At 39.9% G+C, this 19,728-nt stretch overlaps 1 protein-coding gene across 7 annotated transcripts in view; it reads left to right on the top strand.

Moving 5' to 3' along the window:
- Positions 1 to 10,422, top strand: part of fbln2 (fibulin 2) — a 66,254-nt gene extending 55,832 nt beyond the window's left edge. For all 7 annotated transcript variants that reach the window (XM_058791470.1, XM_058791467.1, XM_058791469.1 and 4 more), the window contains 8 exons: positions 1,137 to 1,274; positions 1,447 to 1,590; positions 2,511 to 2,639; positions 3,169 to 3,294; positions 4,123 to 4,239; positions 4,646 to 4,774; positions 5,920 to 6,043; positions 9,041 to 10,422. In XM_058791470.1, the coding sequence (XP_058647453.1) occupies positions 1,137 to 1,274; positions 1,447 to 1,590; positions 2,511 to 2,639; positions 3,169 to 3,294; positions 4,123 to 4,239; positions 4,646 to 4,774; positions 5,920 to 6,043; positions 9,041 to 9,398 (1,265 nt within the window). In that variant the 3' untranslated portion in view covers positions 9,399 to 10,422. The remainder of the gene's footprint in view (positions 1 to 1,136; positions 1,275 to 1,446; positions 1,591 to 2,510; positions 2,640 to 3,168; positions 3,295 to 4,122; positions 4,240 to 4,645; positions 4,775 to 5,919; positions 6,044 to 9,040) is intronic.
- The last annotated feature ends 9,306 nt before the right edge of the window (positions 10,423 to 19,728 follow it).

The raw sequence follows: 19,728 nt of genomic DNA, 5'->3' as shown, positions 1-19,728 counted from the left end.
ATGTTGCTGGTTCATTAATATTCAACATGCGATTAGCATACTGGGCAGAAATGCAAATTTAAAAAGTACTAGTATCTATTAAGTTCAGGATATCTCTGGTTTAAAAAGTTACTAGTAACTAAAAAAAAAGTTCTAGTTCTATTTTTTTTTTAACAAGAAGAGTATAATTAAATACTAGTCACTATTGGAACAAGTACTAGTATCTAATAAATAAGAACTATATCTAATGAATAAGTACTAGTAACTTTACAAAAGACACTAGTACCTAAAGAATAAGCACTAGTAGCTAAAGAATAAGTACTAGCTAATGAATGAGTACTAGTACTTAATGGAAAAGATACTAGTATCTAAAAAATAAGTTCTAGTAGCATGAAAATAGATACTAGTACGGCTTATAGATTAAATGTTAAAACGGCTTGCCATAATGACCAGTGCAATGTGATTCATGAACAAATGAGTCTTATAAGCGGATTCTTTTTTATGAATCCTGATGAATGTATCAGACAATGGTAATTCCTGAATGAATCACTCTTATGATACTTATGGTTATTTTAATGGATATGAGTTCAAAAAGACAAGATACCAGTTTGAATCCTTCTTTGAATTTATTCCATCATTTGACTCATTTACTGAACTGCAGGTTATTATTGCTTTCATTCATGTCTATATCAAAATGAAGAAAGTTTTATGTCGGTACCATTAACAAGTTGCGAAATACAAAATCAGTTAATTTTTACTTTTAATAGCATGCAATTGTGGATGACTGATCCTGTGAGATCATCTGCCTTGAAGCATGAGCATGCTTTCCCGGCCTGTTATTGAGCCACAGTGCCACCTACTGTGAAGTTCTAACTTGTAATTGAGTACTGTTGTGATCTCTGTCCAAACCAATCTCCTCCATCAGATGTCTCAGATGAGCTTTGTCTATTCATTATGCTGCTACGCTTGCCAAATTTGGTGAGATTTACAGATTTTCCTGAAGGTTTTAAAAGAGGAAACTTCATTTGTTTGGACCTTGTAACAGCATCCGTCTCAAAAGCTAAACAAATCTATCAGAGCAGGAACCCAACTGGGTGGCGTCTTGCTGTCCGGTCCACTGGCCTGTTTTGACATCTGGTGCACTCTTTCTCTTCTAGACATCGATGAGTGTGTTATGCGAACCCATAACTGTGGGACGGGCTTCCAGTGCCAGAATACTGATGGCTCGTTCACGTGTAACCTGAAGCAACGCTGCCTCACAGGCTTCACTCAGGACTCACACGGCAACTGCATTGGTAAGACAGGGAAGAGCCAGCTTCAGAGTCACTCAGTGCCCCCTAGTGGACAGATGCATGAAGAATACCAAATCAGCAGACACTTTTATGAACATTTTTACAAGAAAGTTGCTTTTTTGTTTCATTTTCCATAAATTTTACGACTTTCATGCTGTCTCTCGCTTTATTTTAGACATCGATGAATGCAGCAGTGTAAGTGAACCATGTACGACCGGCTTTAACTGCATAAATACTGTGGGCTCTTACACCTGTCAGCGCAAGATTATCATGTGCAGTCGGGGTTACCATTCCAGCGCTGATGGAGCAAGATGTATTGGTGAGGATGCACAACTATACCTTAACCCTACAATTTCCTAAACTTAACCCTTTCAGACACCTTTTTATTTTTAAATTAACCACTATTATATAAGTTCAAAGGTTTGGGGTCAGTAAGAATTTTTAAAGGAACTAATACAGTTATTTAGCAATATTAAAGACTCTTTAATCTTACAAATTTTTTTTTTTTTTTTTATAAATGCTGTTATTTTAAACATTCTATTCATTAAAGAGTCCTGAATCCATGTATCACAGTTTCCACAAAAATATAAGCAGCACAGCTGTTTTCAACACTGATAATAAGACATGTTTATTGAGCACCTAATTAGCGTATTAGAATGATTTCTAAAGGATCATGTGACACTGAAGACTGAAGTAATGATGCTGAAAATTCAGCTTTGCCATCGCAGACAAATTGGATTTTTACATTTTAAATTATAATAACAATCCACGCTGTTTTTACTGTATCTTTGAATAAAATAAATGGTGAGCATGAGAGACTTCTTTCAAAATCATTCAAAAATCTTACTGACCCCAAACGTTTGAATAGTAGTGTACAGTATTTTATAAAATATTATTTCTAGATATATATCTGTTATACATGTTATGTATAGAACTATATATTTTATGGTTCCCACAAACTTTTTACCTAACTTTCTTCTGAAATTTGGCTTGACAAAAGACAGTTCTACTTGTTTAAACAAAATACCTTGGAAATACTGTGGCAATATCATGGTAAATGATGATGATACCATGCTCAAAAAATATCAAGCTACTATGATACATGTCCAAAAAAGCTGTTTGAACCATGTACAAACAATTATGAATTGTGAAAAACCACACTAGCAGTATAGTACGCTTTGTTAGTATATGCTAACAGAGTCTGAAAGAACTATTAAGACTGTTGAATATGTACTACAGATGTAGATGAATGTCAGATGGGCACCCACCGCTGTGGAGAGGGCCAAATCTGTCACAACCTGCCCGGCAGCTACCGCTGTGACTGCCAAACCGGCTACCAGTACGACACCATTCGCCAGCTCTGTGTGGGTGTGTATCAATAGACACATCAACAGACACACAACAAATACACAGCCAAAACACACATCTTTATTCAGAATAGCAAATTCACACAAAACATCACTTCAAAAATGACCTTACAAAATACTATGCAATACAGGAGGACGTTTTTCACCATTAGCATTAGCATCTGTGACACAGGAAAACTGACTTCTGACCTCAAACACGTTCAAGTTTCCGACATTTTTTTGAAGTATCTTAAACCACAGTAGCAAAATAAAGCACTTGAAGGGTTTAAAAAAAGTTTGGATACCGTGACTGAATTACCTAAAGGATGTCGTCTTCTCTGTGGTTAGCCAGACTAACAGCATGCATATAGATGAAGCTGACAGCAGCTCATGCTCAATAGAGCGTGCAGATTATCCTAATCTCTTATCTCTTCTGCTCCTATAGCAGAGTGAAAGAGGACAGCAAGGCAAGGGGAAAGAGAAAGAGATGCTCCCCAGACTACAGTATGTTTGTAAACTAATGCAGTTCTCTGCATCTTTTCTGCTGGCAGATGTAAATGAGTGTTGGCGGTACCCAGGCCGCCTGTGCGCCCAGACCTGTGATAACACGCCGGGCTCCTACCAGTGCTCCTGTACCACTGGCTTCTCCCTGGCCTTTGATGGCAAGAACTGTGAAGGTACATCCATTTGCACTAGCAGAATTGAACACAGATCAGTTCTGCCTGTGAAGAATGTGTTGTGCTCTGACAGTATGAATGTTCTTTCTTTCCAATTAAAGTGAGACACGAATAGAGTGAAAAACAAAAATAGACGAGTGAGCTGTCAGCTGAAGCGTTTTCTATGGGACTGAAGCGCAGTTTTTTTACTAGTTCCATCATGGCCAGATCCATTCATTTATTAAGAGTTTGTTTCAAGGACTTGGTGGCTGACATAGCCTGAGGCACTTTTCATGAGGTGACTTTTAGTTTGGTTTCAGAGGGACAACAGTATGTGCCATTTTGCAGAATTAGTAGTTTAATACAATAATTTAATAAGCGTTTTTCTCATGAAGATGACAGTTTGAGTGTAAAATGAAAACCAAATTGAATATGAAAACCTGATGGTCATGTTCTCCAGCACGATCTGAGAATGATCCAAAAAGCGTCTTGTGCTTCAGTGGAGGAAGAACATCTGACCATTAGTTTACATACGTAGTGTCAAAGTAATTTGATTAGTGACCTAGAAATAGTGCAGAGTTATAAATATTTCCTTTTTTTATTATTTGTTTTAATTAAATCTATTATTAAGATTTAATTTTATTTAATTTTTCTGTACATCTGCCTCACTCCTTTTCCTAGATTTTAATTAGATTTTGAATTCCAAATTTTCAGTGTGGGTTCAGACTTTTAGACCCCACTGTATATTTGCACTGATATGACACACCGCCAAGTGCACAACACATGCAAATATGTACAAACAAACAGTTTTTAATCCAAAAACTTGATGTTTACTGTGTTCTCTCATAGATGTTAATGAATGTGACAACAATCCCTGCAGTCAGGAGTGTGCAAACATTTATGGCTCTTACCAGTGTTATTGCCGAATGGGCTACTACCTGAAAGAGGATGGGCACACATGTGAAGGTGAAGTGTTCTCAATGTCCTCAAGACATGAAATAGATTAAAATTAGTTTTCACGATTCCATTCGTAGTCATTAAGGATTAAAACACAAGGACACATTTACATTATACAGTATGTTGATTAAAGAGATGATGGGGATATGAGATAATAATAATAATAATAATAATCTTATTTTCAATAATAATACAATAATAATAATACTTGTAAGACAATAATAATATCTTGAATATTTTAATAAGGATGGATTTTTTTTTTTCAGCACCGTATAGCAGGTAGTGTGTTGTTGCCACATTTTCTTAAACACATATCTTTCTGGTTAATGGACAAATCCATCTCACAGTGGTTTGTTCTTTATAAATGGCTAGTTTTCTCAGTGATAAAGATGAAATGCTCTTATTTGTTCTCTAGATATCGACGAGTGCTCACAGAGCATTGGAAACCTCTGTGCATTCCAGTGTGTGAATGTCCCAGGTAGCTACAAATGTGCCTGTCCTCCACATGGTTACTCTATGTCACCTAATGGACGCACCTGTCAAGGTAACACAAAATTATATATTACTTTTCATATTACATATAAATCTTCCCTTCATCTTCTGTATTTTAAAAGCACATAGACTAAATGTTTAGGATTTAGTTCTGGATAGTCCTCCCCAAAATGAAAATTTACTTACCCTCATATTGTTTCAAACATTAATGCATTTCTTTGTTCTGCTGAATACAAAAAAAGATACACTGAAGAATGTTCATAACCAAACAGTTTTGGTTCTATTGACTTTCATTGTATTTTTTTGTTATGATGTTGAATTTAATATAATATAAATATAATATTTTCCCCAGGTGATGTCACTGGTCTCTATTCTCTAAAAGCAAATTGGCCATTCTGTTAAATATCTCCTTTGTGTTTTGCACAAGAAAGAAATGCGTACAGATTTGGAAGACACAAGGATGAAGATAACAGAATTTTTGGGTGAACAGTTCCTTTAAATTGTGGTTAATATTCTATCCAACACCTCTCTAAAGCCAAATGCAACAAACTCAATTCGGAGCCTTAATTTCTCTAATTGGCGCATTGTGTTGCGAGGAGCTAACCTCAGGTTCAACACAGTGCTGCTCAGTGTCCTCCATCACTCTCTGAAAGATCACGAAATTGACGAAACTCCCTCAGGCTCTCAAGATAGGAAAGTCGATGAGAGGTGAAGAAGAGCCTGTACATGCTCCCGGAGGTTAGCGCTAGCCTGCACAAAACGAATTAGTCTGCGGATTGGAGCCGGCGAGCTGTAACGAGGACTTTGCTTTTGTAAAATGAGATGCATAATTAATTACTTCTGGAGGGGCCAAAATTGACTCCTACCAGAATGAAGCCTGGCGGTTAGTCACCGCAGACATCAGTCGCCCCTGACAACCCTGCTAGCATAGACTGGGACCGGGTATAATTTAACATGCGCTGCCATTTAGATATTTATTTATGTAATAAAGCCTCACAAAAGTCTAATAGTTTACTTTTGATTCGCTATTGAATTTCCATTTACTCTTTTTTTTTTTATGTAAGAATTGAGAACTAAAAAGAATACTTAGGAAAGGAATAATGAAATTAAAGTTTTAAGCAGTCTCAGACATCTCAGTTTTGGATCGAATGGTTATATAACTGTCTATTTAGCTACTGTCTTCCCTTTTGTTCTCAGATATTGACGAATGTGCCATTGGATCGCACAATTGCTCTGCTTCCCAGACCTGCTACAACATCCAAGGAGGCTTTCGTTGCTTGTCATTTGCATGTCCAGACAACTACAGGAGAGTGTCGGACATGTAAGTATGGCCTGCTGATTTTCTTCCCAATCATTTATCATGCAGAACACATATGGGCTCCAACTGTGAACCTGCTAATGTTGCTGGACCCTGTCCAACCTTATCACACTAATCAGAAGTTTCTTAACACTTAAAGGGAAAGTTCACCCCAAAAATTCTGTTATCATTTAAGACCCTTTCAATCCAAGAACAACTAGATGAGTAAAGCTCACAAAAAAGCATGTTGCTAGCATGATTAGCATGTTGCTAACATGCTTCTAGCATGATTAGCATGTTAACATGTTGATAACCTGATTACACTGCAAAAAATGCTTTTCTTACTTAGATTTTTTGTCTTGTTTCCAGCCAAAATATCAAAAAATTCTTAAATCAAGAAGGATTTTCTAGACAAGTAATAATTATTGTCTTGTTTTCAGCAAAAACAAGTGAAAATTAAGTTTTTGCTCGAAACAAGCAAAATAATCTGCCAGTGGGGTAAGTAAAATACTCTAGTTTTCTGTTTGAAATAAGATTACTTTGCTTACCCCATTGGCAGATTATTTTGCTTGTTTCGAGCAAAAACTCACTTAATTTTTACTTGTTTTTGCTGAAAACAAAACAATAATTTTTACTTGTCTAGAAAATCCTTCTTGATTTAAGAATTTTTAGATATTTTGGCTGGAAACAAGACAAAACATCTAAGTAAGAAAAGCATTTTTTGCAGTGTAGCATGTTGTTAACATGTTACTAGCATGTCGCTAGCATGATGAGAATGTTGCTGGCATGTTTCTAACATGATTAGCATGTGCTAAGATGTTTTTAGCATGATTAACATGTTGTTAACAGGTTACTAGCATGTTTTAGCATGATTAACATGTTATTAGCATATTTCTAGCATGTTGCTAGCATGTTTTTTAGCATGATTAGCATGTTTTTAATGAATTCTGTCCCTCCATTGAAAATCCAGGTAACCAAAACACAAAACTGTTAAAAAGATCATAAATGCGACATAAAATCAATCCATATAATCGAGTGGTTTAATTCCAGTCTTGTGAACAAAAATGATAGCTTTATGAACAGATTTAATTTAGGCTTTTATGCACAAATACTGTACATAGAGCATGTCACTTATGGTTAACACAGCAGCTTGTGTGTGTTACACAATAGAACAAACCACATAGGTTCACACACGTTCACCAAATATGATGTGCTCTATATGTCGATTATTTTTTAGATGTTAATAAGAGCCTAAATTAAATCTACAGTGATCATATCTCTCTTCATAAGACTTGGATTAAACCATTTGATTTATATGGATTTTTTTATGACACCTTTATTACCTTTCTGGAGCTTCTAAGTTTTGGTTACCTTGACTTCCAATGGGAGGACAGAAACCTCTCAGATTTCATTAAAAATATCTGATTAACCAAAGTCTGGAACAACATAAGGATAAGTTACTGATAACAGAATTTGTATGTTTTGATGAACTGCCCCTTAATGCAAAAAATAAATGATCTTTCAGATTTTATCAAGAAATAAACTTTTATTGCAAAATTGCGAAATTGGAAACCATACAGATGCACATGCACACACCTTCTGTACTGGCTCTGTACATCTGCACTGAGCATTAGAGCATAAAAACATTCACTATAGCATCCTTGTGCCATCTGTATTGACGCTGGCTCCTTACAGAGCATGGTTTCTGCTAAGAAAAGGGAATGGAAGCAGATTGCTTTGATTAGGCAGTAGTTCAAACACACACGTCTGGCCAGTGTCAGCATGGACTCTGATTGGTGGGAACTCCCACTGCTCACCATCAGCCCTCCTGAGATTCGCAGCTATATCAGAGATTTAACAGCACCTAGCAGTCAGCAGGTTCAAAAACATCTACGTTGACTATGATGTGGTCGTTTTAGGAGACAGTATCACCATATTACTCCAATGCTACCTATGTTCTGTATGTCGTGCTTTACAACATATTTAGTTAATCTGTGGAACAAGACAATCAAGTGAGGGTGTTTCAGGTTGGTTGTCCTTATTGATCTAAATCAAAAGAGCCTCCCCCTAAGTGTCTATATGGCTCTTTCAATGTAAGTTGCTTGTTTTATCACCAACCAGGTCAAAATCATAAATCTGATCATTTAGAAAAGTAACAGCACACCTCGACCTTCAATCTGTACAATTTGAGGTATCATTCAGCACAAATGTTGTGGGATCAGTTACAGGCTGAAGTTTTATATGTCAAATTAGTTTTTTTTTTCAGTACTGAAATGGATACTTTGCTCAAAAATGAAAATTCTGCCATATTTACTTACCCTGTCATTCCAGTGACTTCTGTTTTATGATGTTGATGTTTTCTTATGCTGTTGATGTTTAATATTGTGCTATTGTTTTATGCTCTATATTTTTTGTTTTGCTTTGTAGCAGTTAACCAAATGTGTTATACTGACTTTTTTTCCTGTGTAACAGAGAAGATATTTTGAAGAATGTTTCATTTTGTTTCATTTTTTTGAGTATAAGTCAGTAACGTTTACAAATTAAAGTCAGTGCTACATTGGACCCCGCTGACTTTGATTTTATGGAAACAATGACAGTGAGACATTTTTCGAATTATCATCTTTTTTGTTCCACAGCAGAAAGTTATTAAAAGTAATTTCTTTTCAACTAATGAAAGAAAGACATGAACATCTTGGACGACATGGGGGTGAATAAATCAACAGGGAATTTTTATTCTGAAAGTGAACTAATCCTTTAAAACATGACTTCAGCCAGGGTCTTTGCAGAACAAACTCTTAGGCTGATGATACACTGGGCAACTTTTTGAGCAATTTTGGGAAATGTTACCGTCAACGGGCAACCAGGTGAGACACAGGGTCCACGACCGAGCTAAAATATCCAGATAGAAATATGCAACATTGCTCAAAAAAAGTTGCCCAGCAAATTGGTCAAAAAGTTGCTGTGTATCATCAACGTTACACGTTCTATTGACCAAAACTCTGACCTCTCCCATGCTTTTAGACGCTGCGAGCGAGCAAGTTGCCCCAACCTCCAGCAATGCCAGACCATGCCATTACGGATCACCTACTACCAGCTGAGCTTCCAGACCAACATTGTCATCCCAGCTCAGATCTTCCGCATCGGACCCTCGCCCGCCTACTCGGGCGACAACATCATCATCAGCATCCCGCGCGGAAACGAAGAAGGCTACTTCAGCACACGGAAGCTCAACAGCTTCACGGGTGCCGTGTACCTGCACCGGCAGGTACGGGAGCCGCGGGACTTCCTCATCGACGTAGAGATGAAGCTGCTGCGTCAAGGAACTTTCACAACTTTCCTGGCCCGCATCTACGTGTTCATCACAGCAAACTCCATGTGATATTACTCTCGTCTAACGACACCTTTGATTCTGCATGGTGCTAAACTCTTCAAGCTTTTGCCTTGAAGTTGTTTGTCATCTGGCAGATCTTTAGGCTTCTGTTTGCCTAACGGATTTTGCTCAGAGAGACTTTGATGGGACTCTCCCACTGGGATCCAACCGCTTGTTTTTAGTAGAGTGAGAACAAACAGGATGGAGTACAGAGACTGACAGAAACATTTGGCTTTTAAAAGTCCTAGTTTTTTCCTCTTCAAAGTATTGAAAGTACTCTACACCAGATGCTATTTATACTGTACCAATTTATCTTGATTGCCTGAAACTGCTTTTTATAGCACTTCATTACTTTTCTAACAACACTATGTTTCTCCTCGGGGGTTGGCATAGTAGAGCTGAGGTAGAGTTACACATTTGTAATGGCTGTCACAATTCCTCCATTGGCCAGACGTCTAATCATTTCACAGCTCATTCGAAACAACTAATAACTGTATTTGAAAGCGTATCCATGATAATTCACATGAGTACCTCAGACCACACCAGCCTGCGTAAGAGAACATTGTGCGATCATGTCTGTAATCATTGCGTTAAACACTTGCGATTTAAAAAGGATGTATGATTGTTATGTTTGTTTCAAATGCGTTCCCTTTGTAGCTCTTGGTGCTAATATACCATTTTGGAAATGATACATGAAGAGTGTGTGAGCTCCAAAGCAGCACTAAGAACGTTTCATTGTTATGCGTCTTTTCGTATGTCTGTACTTAGTAATACTGGACCTATTTTGATGTATTACTGTCTTGAAAATCCATCTCAGGGTAAAAGCATAAAAATCATCTCGATATACTCTCACGCACCACATATCTGAAAACCTAACACAATTCTACTCATTACTGAGAAACATATTGGGTATCAATATAAAAGCGTTTCATACTCATTAAATTCATGGAAGAACCAAACGCATCAGTATAATAATGCAGTACATATTATCTGCCTTACTGGATTCAATTCTTCAATAAAGCACCAATAATCATTTTATTAGTATCTTAGTGATTACTTGAGATGCTTTTCACTTCATTTGTTTGTTCTGTTTGATTATTTTATTAAAAGTAAAAGATCACCTCCTAGTGGTGAGAAGAGGAACTGTTGCTTGAGAAGAGGCTCACTTTGCTTTCAGCATGTTGCATTAGCTATAAACCACCATCAAATTTTATGATACAATTTCCCTAGTAATGAAGCATTTGTACTATCAAATGCATTTAAAGTCAACATGGAATCAAAACCGAATCTCAGTGCATCTTATTAAAAAGAAAATAAATGCTTGAAAGCCTTTTAATCAAAAAAAGTAACTTGCTCTTCCTCTGAAAGGACTTTTCTTTGTGGGCTTTTGGAAATGTTAGTCAATAACCTATGGAAGCTCTGTTTCTGCCACAGAATAAAAAAGGGATAAAAATGTAAATTCTGTATATCTCACAATGTTGACTTTTTTCCTCACAATTGCAAATTTATATTTCACACTTCAGACTTTTCTTCTAAGAACTGAGATACAAACTCAACTCAAAAAAGTCAATTGTGAGATAAAAACAGTCACAATTACCTTTGTAATGTCGCAATTACCCTTATTGTTTTTATATTTTATTTTATGGCTAAAACAAAATTCTGAGATGTTAAATTTGGAATTCTGAGAAAAAAAAGTTATTTTTATATCTCGCAAGCTGAGAAAAAGAATATCTTGCTGAGAAAACAGTCAGGTGGAAAATGCAACTGGAATAAAATAATAGACAATTGTTTTAGCAAATTCTCATTCAGTTTGATTCCATTCTGGTAAAAGCCACTTTGCACAATCTAATTAAATATCAATGGATAAAAACTGTCAACCCCATATTTTCTCATTAAATGTCCTGTTTCTCTCAGAAATGCATTATAATACACATGTAAAATGAGTTGCAAACAGCATTTCACATTCAGGAAATGGCCTAAAGACCAAAAACAACTCTTGTCTTGTGTGTTGGTATTTATATTGGAAAGGTGGGCTGCTTTGCTCTTTACTCCTCTCATTATGCTTTCCATCGCAATTCTCATCAGACCTCAGCGCTATCATTTTCTGTCGCACCCTGGAGGCCGCTCAACCCTGCCTTTCATTGTGTAGGTATCGGAAAAGGGTGTGCATTGTTCAAAGCTGGCAGCATGGTCGTGTATGTAGTACATACTACAGATAACCTCTGGCTGCTATCGGCTAAGTGGGATGAATGATATGATTCGTCAGCTCAACAGCACACCGTAAATCACACCTAAACTAGCCTGGTTTTAAAAAAAGAAAAACACCAGTCAGGAAGTATGTGTGTAGTAATTGCTGTCGAGAGCATATTTATACCTAATAATGGCTTTAATAAAAATGACTAAATATCAAAACAATTACAATAATATTCATATATCACTCTGACAGTAATATGGCCATAGATCACTTAGTTGCAACAAGTTCTATTTGATAGTGTCGCACGTATGGCCCCCGTCCTCCCTGTCGACAGTCGAGGCTCAAACACTTCCGCCCATTGAGATGCCATCCTACACACACTTAGGAGTGTGCTGCTACTTACAGATTATCGTCTTCCCTCTTCATGCTTATCAGTGAGGCTAAATATACATTATTGTGTTTTTGGGAAGCAAGTGTTCAGCCCAAGGAGAGGAAGCCACTGAGAGACACATTGGCTATTTCTATGATAAAGATGCTCACAGGAAGTTGTGAACTTTGTGATAATATTCACACCAAGTCTTAATGATTCACTTACATTGTCACCGATATCATTTTGGGCGATAAACAGGCTTTATACAATGGTAAAAATATATACTGTGTATATATATATATATATATTTTTTTTTTTTTTAAATGTATGAATGTCATTGTAAACCATTCTTATTTTTGTATTATCATTTTATTCATATCTAGAATTAGATTTTTTTTAATATCTTAATTGTAGTTTCATTTTTAGTAATTTTGTTATGTGCTTTTGTCCTTTCTATTTGTATATATATATATATATATGTATATTACTATAGGCTTATTTTTTATTTCAGTTTTAGTTTTTATTTATTACCAGCTTTTTAGTGCTTCAGCATAAACTTATTTCAGTTAGTTAGTAGCAACATTTTTGTTTTATTTAAATTTATCATTCAGTTTTATATTTTATTTTATTTTAATTAACAAAAATGTTTTAATTGTTTTAGTTTTAGTTAACTATAATTGCTCTCATGCTCTGTAAACGAAGTAAAATGTTCAAATGCATTACAGTATGTTAAAGCCTTTCTAAGAGCCAGCATCTCTTTCCGAGCCTCTTTTCCATTTTATTTCCTTAAGTGCACAGGTGTAGTTCATCACAGTCTGAAGTTTGAACAAAGTATCTATTGTTTTATATTTTAAAACTCAGAAAATTTATTTTAGTGAAATGTTTAGGTTGGAAAGAGCATACTGCCATTACTTACTATTTCTGCCATATATTTATATAACAGTAGTATACTAGTGTGTTTTTTGAGTGAATCAGATGATTAATGATTAATGATGAATTGACTCTTAAGACTCATAAAGTCATTTGTCGCCACCTACTGATAAATGATGCAAAATGTGTTAAAAAACCCCACTGCACTAAGGCAAACTGACAGTCTGTCCTTTGTCTCTTTTATATTACATGTTGATAATGATATAGATAAAAAGAAGTCCTAGTACTGCATAACATTATAAAAGTGAAACCTGTCCTTCAGTGCTTTGCTTAGCTAAAATTATATAGAACTGTCAGCCCCAATATTTGGTACAATTTATTTGAATGGCTATTGAAAATGAAAATTGTATGTAAAATGCATATCTGAGATCTGCAAGTGCTTGTGCCAAAAATGCAAGTTAATTACTGAAGTGGATCATTTACTGTGCTATCCCAATGCCCTTCAGCAGCATCTGCTTGATTCTTTGATGCCAATCAACCGAAATTTACATCTGCGGGCCTTCAGCTTCTCAATTTAGTTCTTTTCACCCTTGAAGCTTACTTGTTCTTCATCCTTGCCTCCAATCAATGAAACTAGTAAACCATCTGAGCTCAGTCAATATGAACTTAAAGAGGCAGTAATTAAATGAAATTGAATTGCACAAAGGCGGTTTCTGTGTGAGAGTGTGTAGGAAGCCGGTACTCACACTGAGCTACCCTTTAATCCAAAACGGGAATCTGAAGATAAAAGGCGGGATCATTACCTGTGCATGGTCAGCTGGGTCAAATCGAAGGCTTTCATCAGTGCCTGGTCACAAGTGTTGTACTTCAAATGCCTTGGAGTTAGACATCGGTTCCCCTCAGATGACCTTCCCATGGTCCTCAGGTCAGCATTAAAGCATAATTCTTAATTGCTTTGGATGTTGGCACTGTCATTGATGGGCCATCTGGCTGACTAATATCAGAACAAGGGCGTCACTATCTATCTATCTATATCTATTTATGTCCGCTTTCATCAATCAGTCTGCATGATGACAGAAACATGCAGGATGTTGGAATCCAACAAACAAAAATGCAAATTCAACAAATACAATTGTTGTTGTTTTCAGTAAATGCCATATCAGATAGATGTTTCTTATGTAGTTCCTGAATAATTTTTTTTTTGAACAAATCAGTTGAATAAATGAATTAATGACTCAAACAGAGAGTCCATTGTTTTGTTTCAAAATTAGCATACATTTTTGAACAAACTGATTAAGTGAATGAATCAATGACTCATTCAGGTATACATCACTCAGGCTATATTGCTAAATTTATCAACAGCTGAATTTGGAATAACATTACTAGGAAATAGAAAGAATGAAAAAATCACAATATTTTTAAATAATCAAATAATAAACAATGAGGTTGAATGTGTTACGGGAAGGAGACCAGACACAGAGGAGGATGGAGTATACACAGAAGTTTATTAAGATGAGCAGACGGGTAAGTATTGCAGGATGAATGAGATGTAGTTAATGGTTTTGAGGACTGATAAAGGATATCGTTGTTGATGGTTGTATCGCCAGGAACTCGTGGATGATGGGATGTGCACACAACTCGGCTTTTGACTGATGGCTGGCTGGGATGACAAACGAAGACAGACGGGCATAGGAGACACAGGGAAACACTGATGATCCGGGAGAGGAGGTAAGCATTCGAAAGGTAAGTATCCAGACATTGGGTGAGAGTCCACTTCGTGAAGACGAGATCGGACAGTGACTGGTGTGAGGTGTGTGCTTAAGTAGTGTCGATCTGATGAGTGTTGATGAGGTGCAGGTGGTTTGGATTAAAACTCAGGTGACTGTGATCGCTGTGTGTGATTGGTGGAGGAGCCTGGATGATCCGTGACATTACCCCCCTCTCCACGGCCCACTCCTGAGGGCCGAAGGAACCGGCGCCGTGGTGGTCTTCCTCTGGTTCTAGGTGCTGGACGGTTGGGGAAGTTTGCGTGGAATTCCTCCATCAGAGCTGGATCCAGGATGTCGTCTTTGGGAATCCATGATCTCTCCTCTGGTCCATATCTCTCCCAATCAACGAGGTATTCCAGCTTACCACCACAGCGTCGGGAGTCCAGGATGGTTCTGACCTCGTAGACTGCTCCGTCCTCCAGAATCAGTGGGAGAGGGGGTTCAGTGGTGCGGCCAGGCTCTGTGGATGGAGAGACAGGAGGGTGATAAGGTTTGAGGAGTGAAATGTGAAAGGTGGGGTGAATCTTGTATTGTGGAGGTAGTTTGAGTTGGAATGTGACCGGATTTATCTGCTTCTGGATGACGAAGGGGCCAACGTATCTGGAAGCGAGCTTCTTACAAGGTAGGCGCAGTCTGATGTCTCGTGTGGACAGCCAGACCTTCTGACCAGGCTGGTAGGGGGGTGAGTCGGAGCGTCGAAGGTCTGCTGTCAACTTGCGCCTGCTCAAAGCTTGCCGAAGGTGGTGGTGTGCTTCGTCCCAGACCCTCTCGCTCTCTCGGAACCAGTGGTCCACCGCAGGTACATCCGAAGGTTCCCCATTCCAGGGGAATAAATGTGGCTGGAAACCGAGTACACACTGGAAGGGAGTGAGTCCAGTGGTTTGTTGACGAAGGGAGTTCTGGGTGTACTCGGCCCAGCCAATAAACTGGTTCCAAGAGTGCTGGTGGCCGTGGCAGAAGGTTCGTGGGAAAGGTCCGATTTCTTGGATCTTTCTCTCCGTCTGCCCGTTGGTCTGCGGGTGGTATCCAGACGAGAGACTGACGGTCACACCTAGGAGTTTGAGGAAATTCTTCCAGACTCTGGAGATTAATTGGGGTCCATGGTCGGATACGATATCCTCCGGAATGCCAAAATATCTGAACACGTGGTTGAACATGAGTTCCACCGTTTCCATGACTGTGGGTAGATTCTTTAGGGGGATCAACCGACAAGACTTGGAGAATCTGTCCACGATGACCAGGATGCAGGTGTTACCCTCGGATGCTGGTAAGTCGGTAACAAAGTCTACTCCCAGGTGTGACCATGGTCGATTGGGTACGGGCATAGGGAGAAATTTGCCGGCAGGAAGGTGGCGAGGACTCTTGGACATGGCGCACTCTTCACAACCCTGGACAAACCTTCTCACATCCCTGGCCATCTTCGCCCACCAGTAACGGTCTTTTAGTAGCGAGAGGGTAGCGTTGGCCCCAGGGTGACCAGTGCCCAATGAGGAGTGTGCTGTATGGATGAGTTGGGTGCGTTGGAGCCGAGGAACATACTGTGCTTCCAGAGGGCAGCCCGGCAGAGTGGCCGTGGAGACATTGGAAGAGGGAGTAGAATCTGTGTTCCATTGGACTAGATTGATGAACATATTTTCTGGGATGATGGGATCGGGTTTGTCTTCTGTTTCTTCTGGTGTATGCAGTCTTGACAGGGCATCGGCTTTGATGTTTTTGGAACCTGGGTTGTAAGTTACCTTAAACTGGAAGCGAGTGAAGTATAGCGCCCAGCATGCTTGACGTGGATTGAGTCTTTTAGCCTCCTTGAGATATTGCAGGTTCTTATGGTCAGTAAGCACGGTAAATGGATGTTTGGCTCCCTCAAGCCAGTGTCTCCACTCCTTGAGGGCCAGCTTGATGGCTGGGAGTTCCCGGTCTCAGATGTCATAGTTTCGCTCCACCGGGCTGAGTTTACGGGAGAAGAAGGCACATGGATGGAGTCTAGAAGGGTTCCCCTGCTACTGGGAGAGAATGGCCCCTACTCCTGTGGTGGAAGCATCCACTTCCACTATGAAGGGTTTTTCCGGATCTGGATGCACAAGGATGGGAGCTTGGGTGAAAGACGTTTTTAATCTCTCGAAGGCTTCTTGGGCCGCTCCGGACCAGGACAGAAACTTGGGCTTATTGCGGAGGAGGTTTGTGAGTGGGCCGGTTAGAGTGCTGTAATTTTTTATGAATCGGCGGTAGAAGTTGGAGAATCCTAGAAAGCGTTGGAGTGCCTTGATGGTGGTGGGTTTCGGCCAGGTTTTGATGGCCTCCACCTTCCCCTCGTCCATCCGGATGCCACTACTGTCAATATGGTAACCCAGAAATTGCACGGAAGGTTGATGAAAGGAGCATTTTTCAGCCTTGAGGAAGAGATGGAATTGTCGTAGGCGTTGAAGGACCTCCGCAACGTGGTGGCGATGTTCGGCCAGGCTCCGAGAGTAGATGAGGATGTCATCAATGTATACCAAGACGAAACGGAGGAGAAACTCTCAGAGCACCTTATGCATGAAGTCCTGAAATACGGAGGGGGCGTTGACTAGGCCATACGGCATAACCAAGTATTCGTAGTATCCAGTTGGAATCACGAAGGCTGTCTTCCATTCGTCCCCCTCACGTATTCAGATGAGGTTGTGCGGAGGTCTAGCTTAGTGAAGATTGTGGAACCACGGAGATGTTCCAGAGCTGCAGGGACGAGAGGAAGTGGGTATCGGAACTTCACTGTGATGTTGTTGAGTGACCGGTAATCGATACAGGGCCGCAAGCCTCCGTCTTTCTTGGCCACAAAAAAGAAACTGGAAGCAGCAGGGGAGGTGGACGGTCGGATGTAGCCCTGTTGGAGAGCCTCTTCTATATACTCCTCCATGGCCTTCTGCTCTGGGATTGATAGAGGATAGATTTTTCCTTTGGGCACTGGTTCACCGGGAAGCAGATCTATCGCGCAGTCCCATGGCCGGTGAGGAGGTAATTGTGAGGCCTTCTTCGGGCAAAAGACGTCTCTGAAGTGGGCGTAATCTTCGGGGACATCTATTGACTGCTGGTTGATAGGACTTTCAATGGAGGTGGCGTTTAGCGGAAGAATGGTCTTGACGGGTCGAGAAGGTAGAGGGAGTTGAGGAAAGCAGTCAGGGAAGCACTGGCTGCCCCACTTCAGGACATCTCCGATGTGCCAGGCCAGTTGGGGTTCATGGATCGCGAACCACGGACGACCCAGAATGATATCAATGTTGGATTCCTCCAGAACCAGAAGCTTGATGGTTTCCTCATGAAAACGACCCACTCGGAGAGTTATGGGACCGGCTAGATGTTTGACGTGATGATGACTCTGAAAGAGTCTGAAAGAGACTTTCCCGTTATGGATTGGATTTGGTAAGTTTTGGGGTTGATTGTTGTAGGGATTTTGAGCTGGCGGCAGAGGCTCAGAGATATGAAGTTCCCAGCTGATCCCGAGTCGAGGAGGGCAAGGACTGGAAGAGAAGTGCATGGAGTAATCAACGTCACGGAAATAGTGAATGGAGACATGTTTTGGGGGACAGATTGGATGGAACTCACCAATAGTCGAGGTGGACGAATGGGGCATGTTGAAATCACATGCCCTCCGCCGCCACAGTAGACACACAGTCCCTTGGATAGTCGCCTCTGCCGCTCAGCGGGTGTCAATCTCATGGAATCTGTCTGCATGGGCTCTGTCTCTGGTTCTGGAGGAGGATAGGTCTCTGGGTGACGGTGTGAGGGAGTGCAACGGTTCCGGTAACTTTGTTCATCAAAGCAGGCTTGCATACGGGAAGAACATCGAATGGATTGTTGGATCATCTTTTCCAAACCAAAGCTGTCATCGTAACTCGCCATTTGCAAGCGAAGTCTGGGCTCTAATCCTTGGCGGTAAGCGGTAATCAATGAGCGTTCATTCCAGCCACTGGCTGCAGCGAGTGTACGGAAATTGAGGTTGGTGTTCGATGTAGAGAGAGCATTGTAGAAGAAAACCGTTGCACTCCTCCACCACGCCAGAGAACGGCGCTGGTTGGGCCATGGGACTGGCGGTTAACGGCGGAGATGAAGTGGTGATGGTGGATACGGATGTGATGGTCGGTGCTGTTGGAGGAACAACAGTGAGGACGTGGCGTAAGTTGTCCACGAGCTCCTGGAAGGGGTCCATCCAACTCATCTTGGTACGCTCTGTAAAAGGTCCGATCTTCTGTTACTGGAAACAGACCAGACACAGAGGAGGATGGAGTATACACAGAAGTTTATTAAGATGAGCAGACGGGTAAGTATTGCAGGATGAATGAGATGTAGTTAATGGTTTTGAGGACTGATAAAGGATATCGTTGTTGGTGGTTGTATCGCCAGGAACTCGTGGAGGATGGGATGTGCACACACCTCGGCTTTTGACCGATGGCTGGCTGGGATGACAAACGAAGACAGATGGGCGTAGGAGACACAGGGAAACACTGATGATCCGGGAGAGGAGGTAAGTATTCGAAAGGTAAGTATCCAGACATTGGGTGAGAGTCCACTTCGTGAAGTCGAGATCGGACAGTGACTGGTGTGAGGTGTGTGCTTAAGTAGTGTCGATCTGATGAGTGTTGATGAGGTGCAGGTGGTTTGGATTAAAACTCAGGTGACTGTGATCGCTGTGTGTGATTGGTGGAGGAGCCTGGTTGATCCGTGACAGAATGAATATTCACTGAGTCCTTCGGTACACTTTTAATTCCTGAAAAAATCAGGATATTGAACGAATCGTTCGAGTAAATGGTAACTGATCGCCACCTACAGGCTGATTGATGTAACATGCCGAAAGAGTCACTCAAAAATTCCCACCAATAACTTTCCTTTCGCTATTTTATATTACACTTTTGTTACTAATTAAAATGTAAATGAATTTTTAAAAAGACGGTCTAACTTGAATGTACAAACACAGACTAGCCTAATTAACGTACTTAATATGCCACCGGTCACGCAATTGTTATAAGGCTGAAAATTAATCTACAATGACAGAATTCCTGCTCTATTGGAAATCATTCTTAAATTGCACAGTTTCTGTTTCTTTTTTGTTTGTTTATTAAACATTATGATTCTTTTTTAATCTGTCTTTACCATAAATGGAAAATA

This window comes from Onychostoma macrolepis, chromosome 11 (genome assembly GCF_012432095.1).
Source record: "Onychostoma macrolepis isolate SWU-2019 chromosome 11, ASM1243209v1, whole genome shotgun sequence".
Lineage (NCBI taxonomy): Eukaryota > Metazoa > Chordata > Actinopteri > Cypriniformes > Cyprinidae > Onychostoma > Onychostoma macrolepis.
The sequence above is the reverse complement of the archived record's forward strand: the minus strand, read 5'-3'. Positions and strand labels throughout refer to the sequence as shown.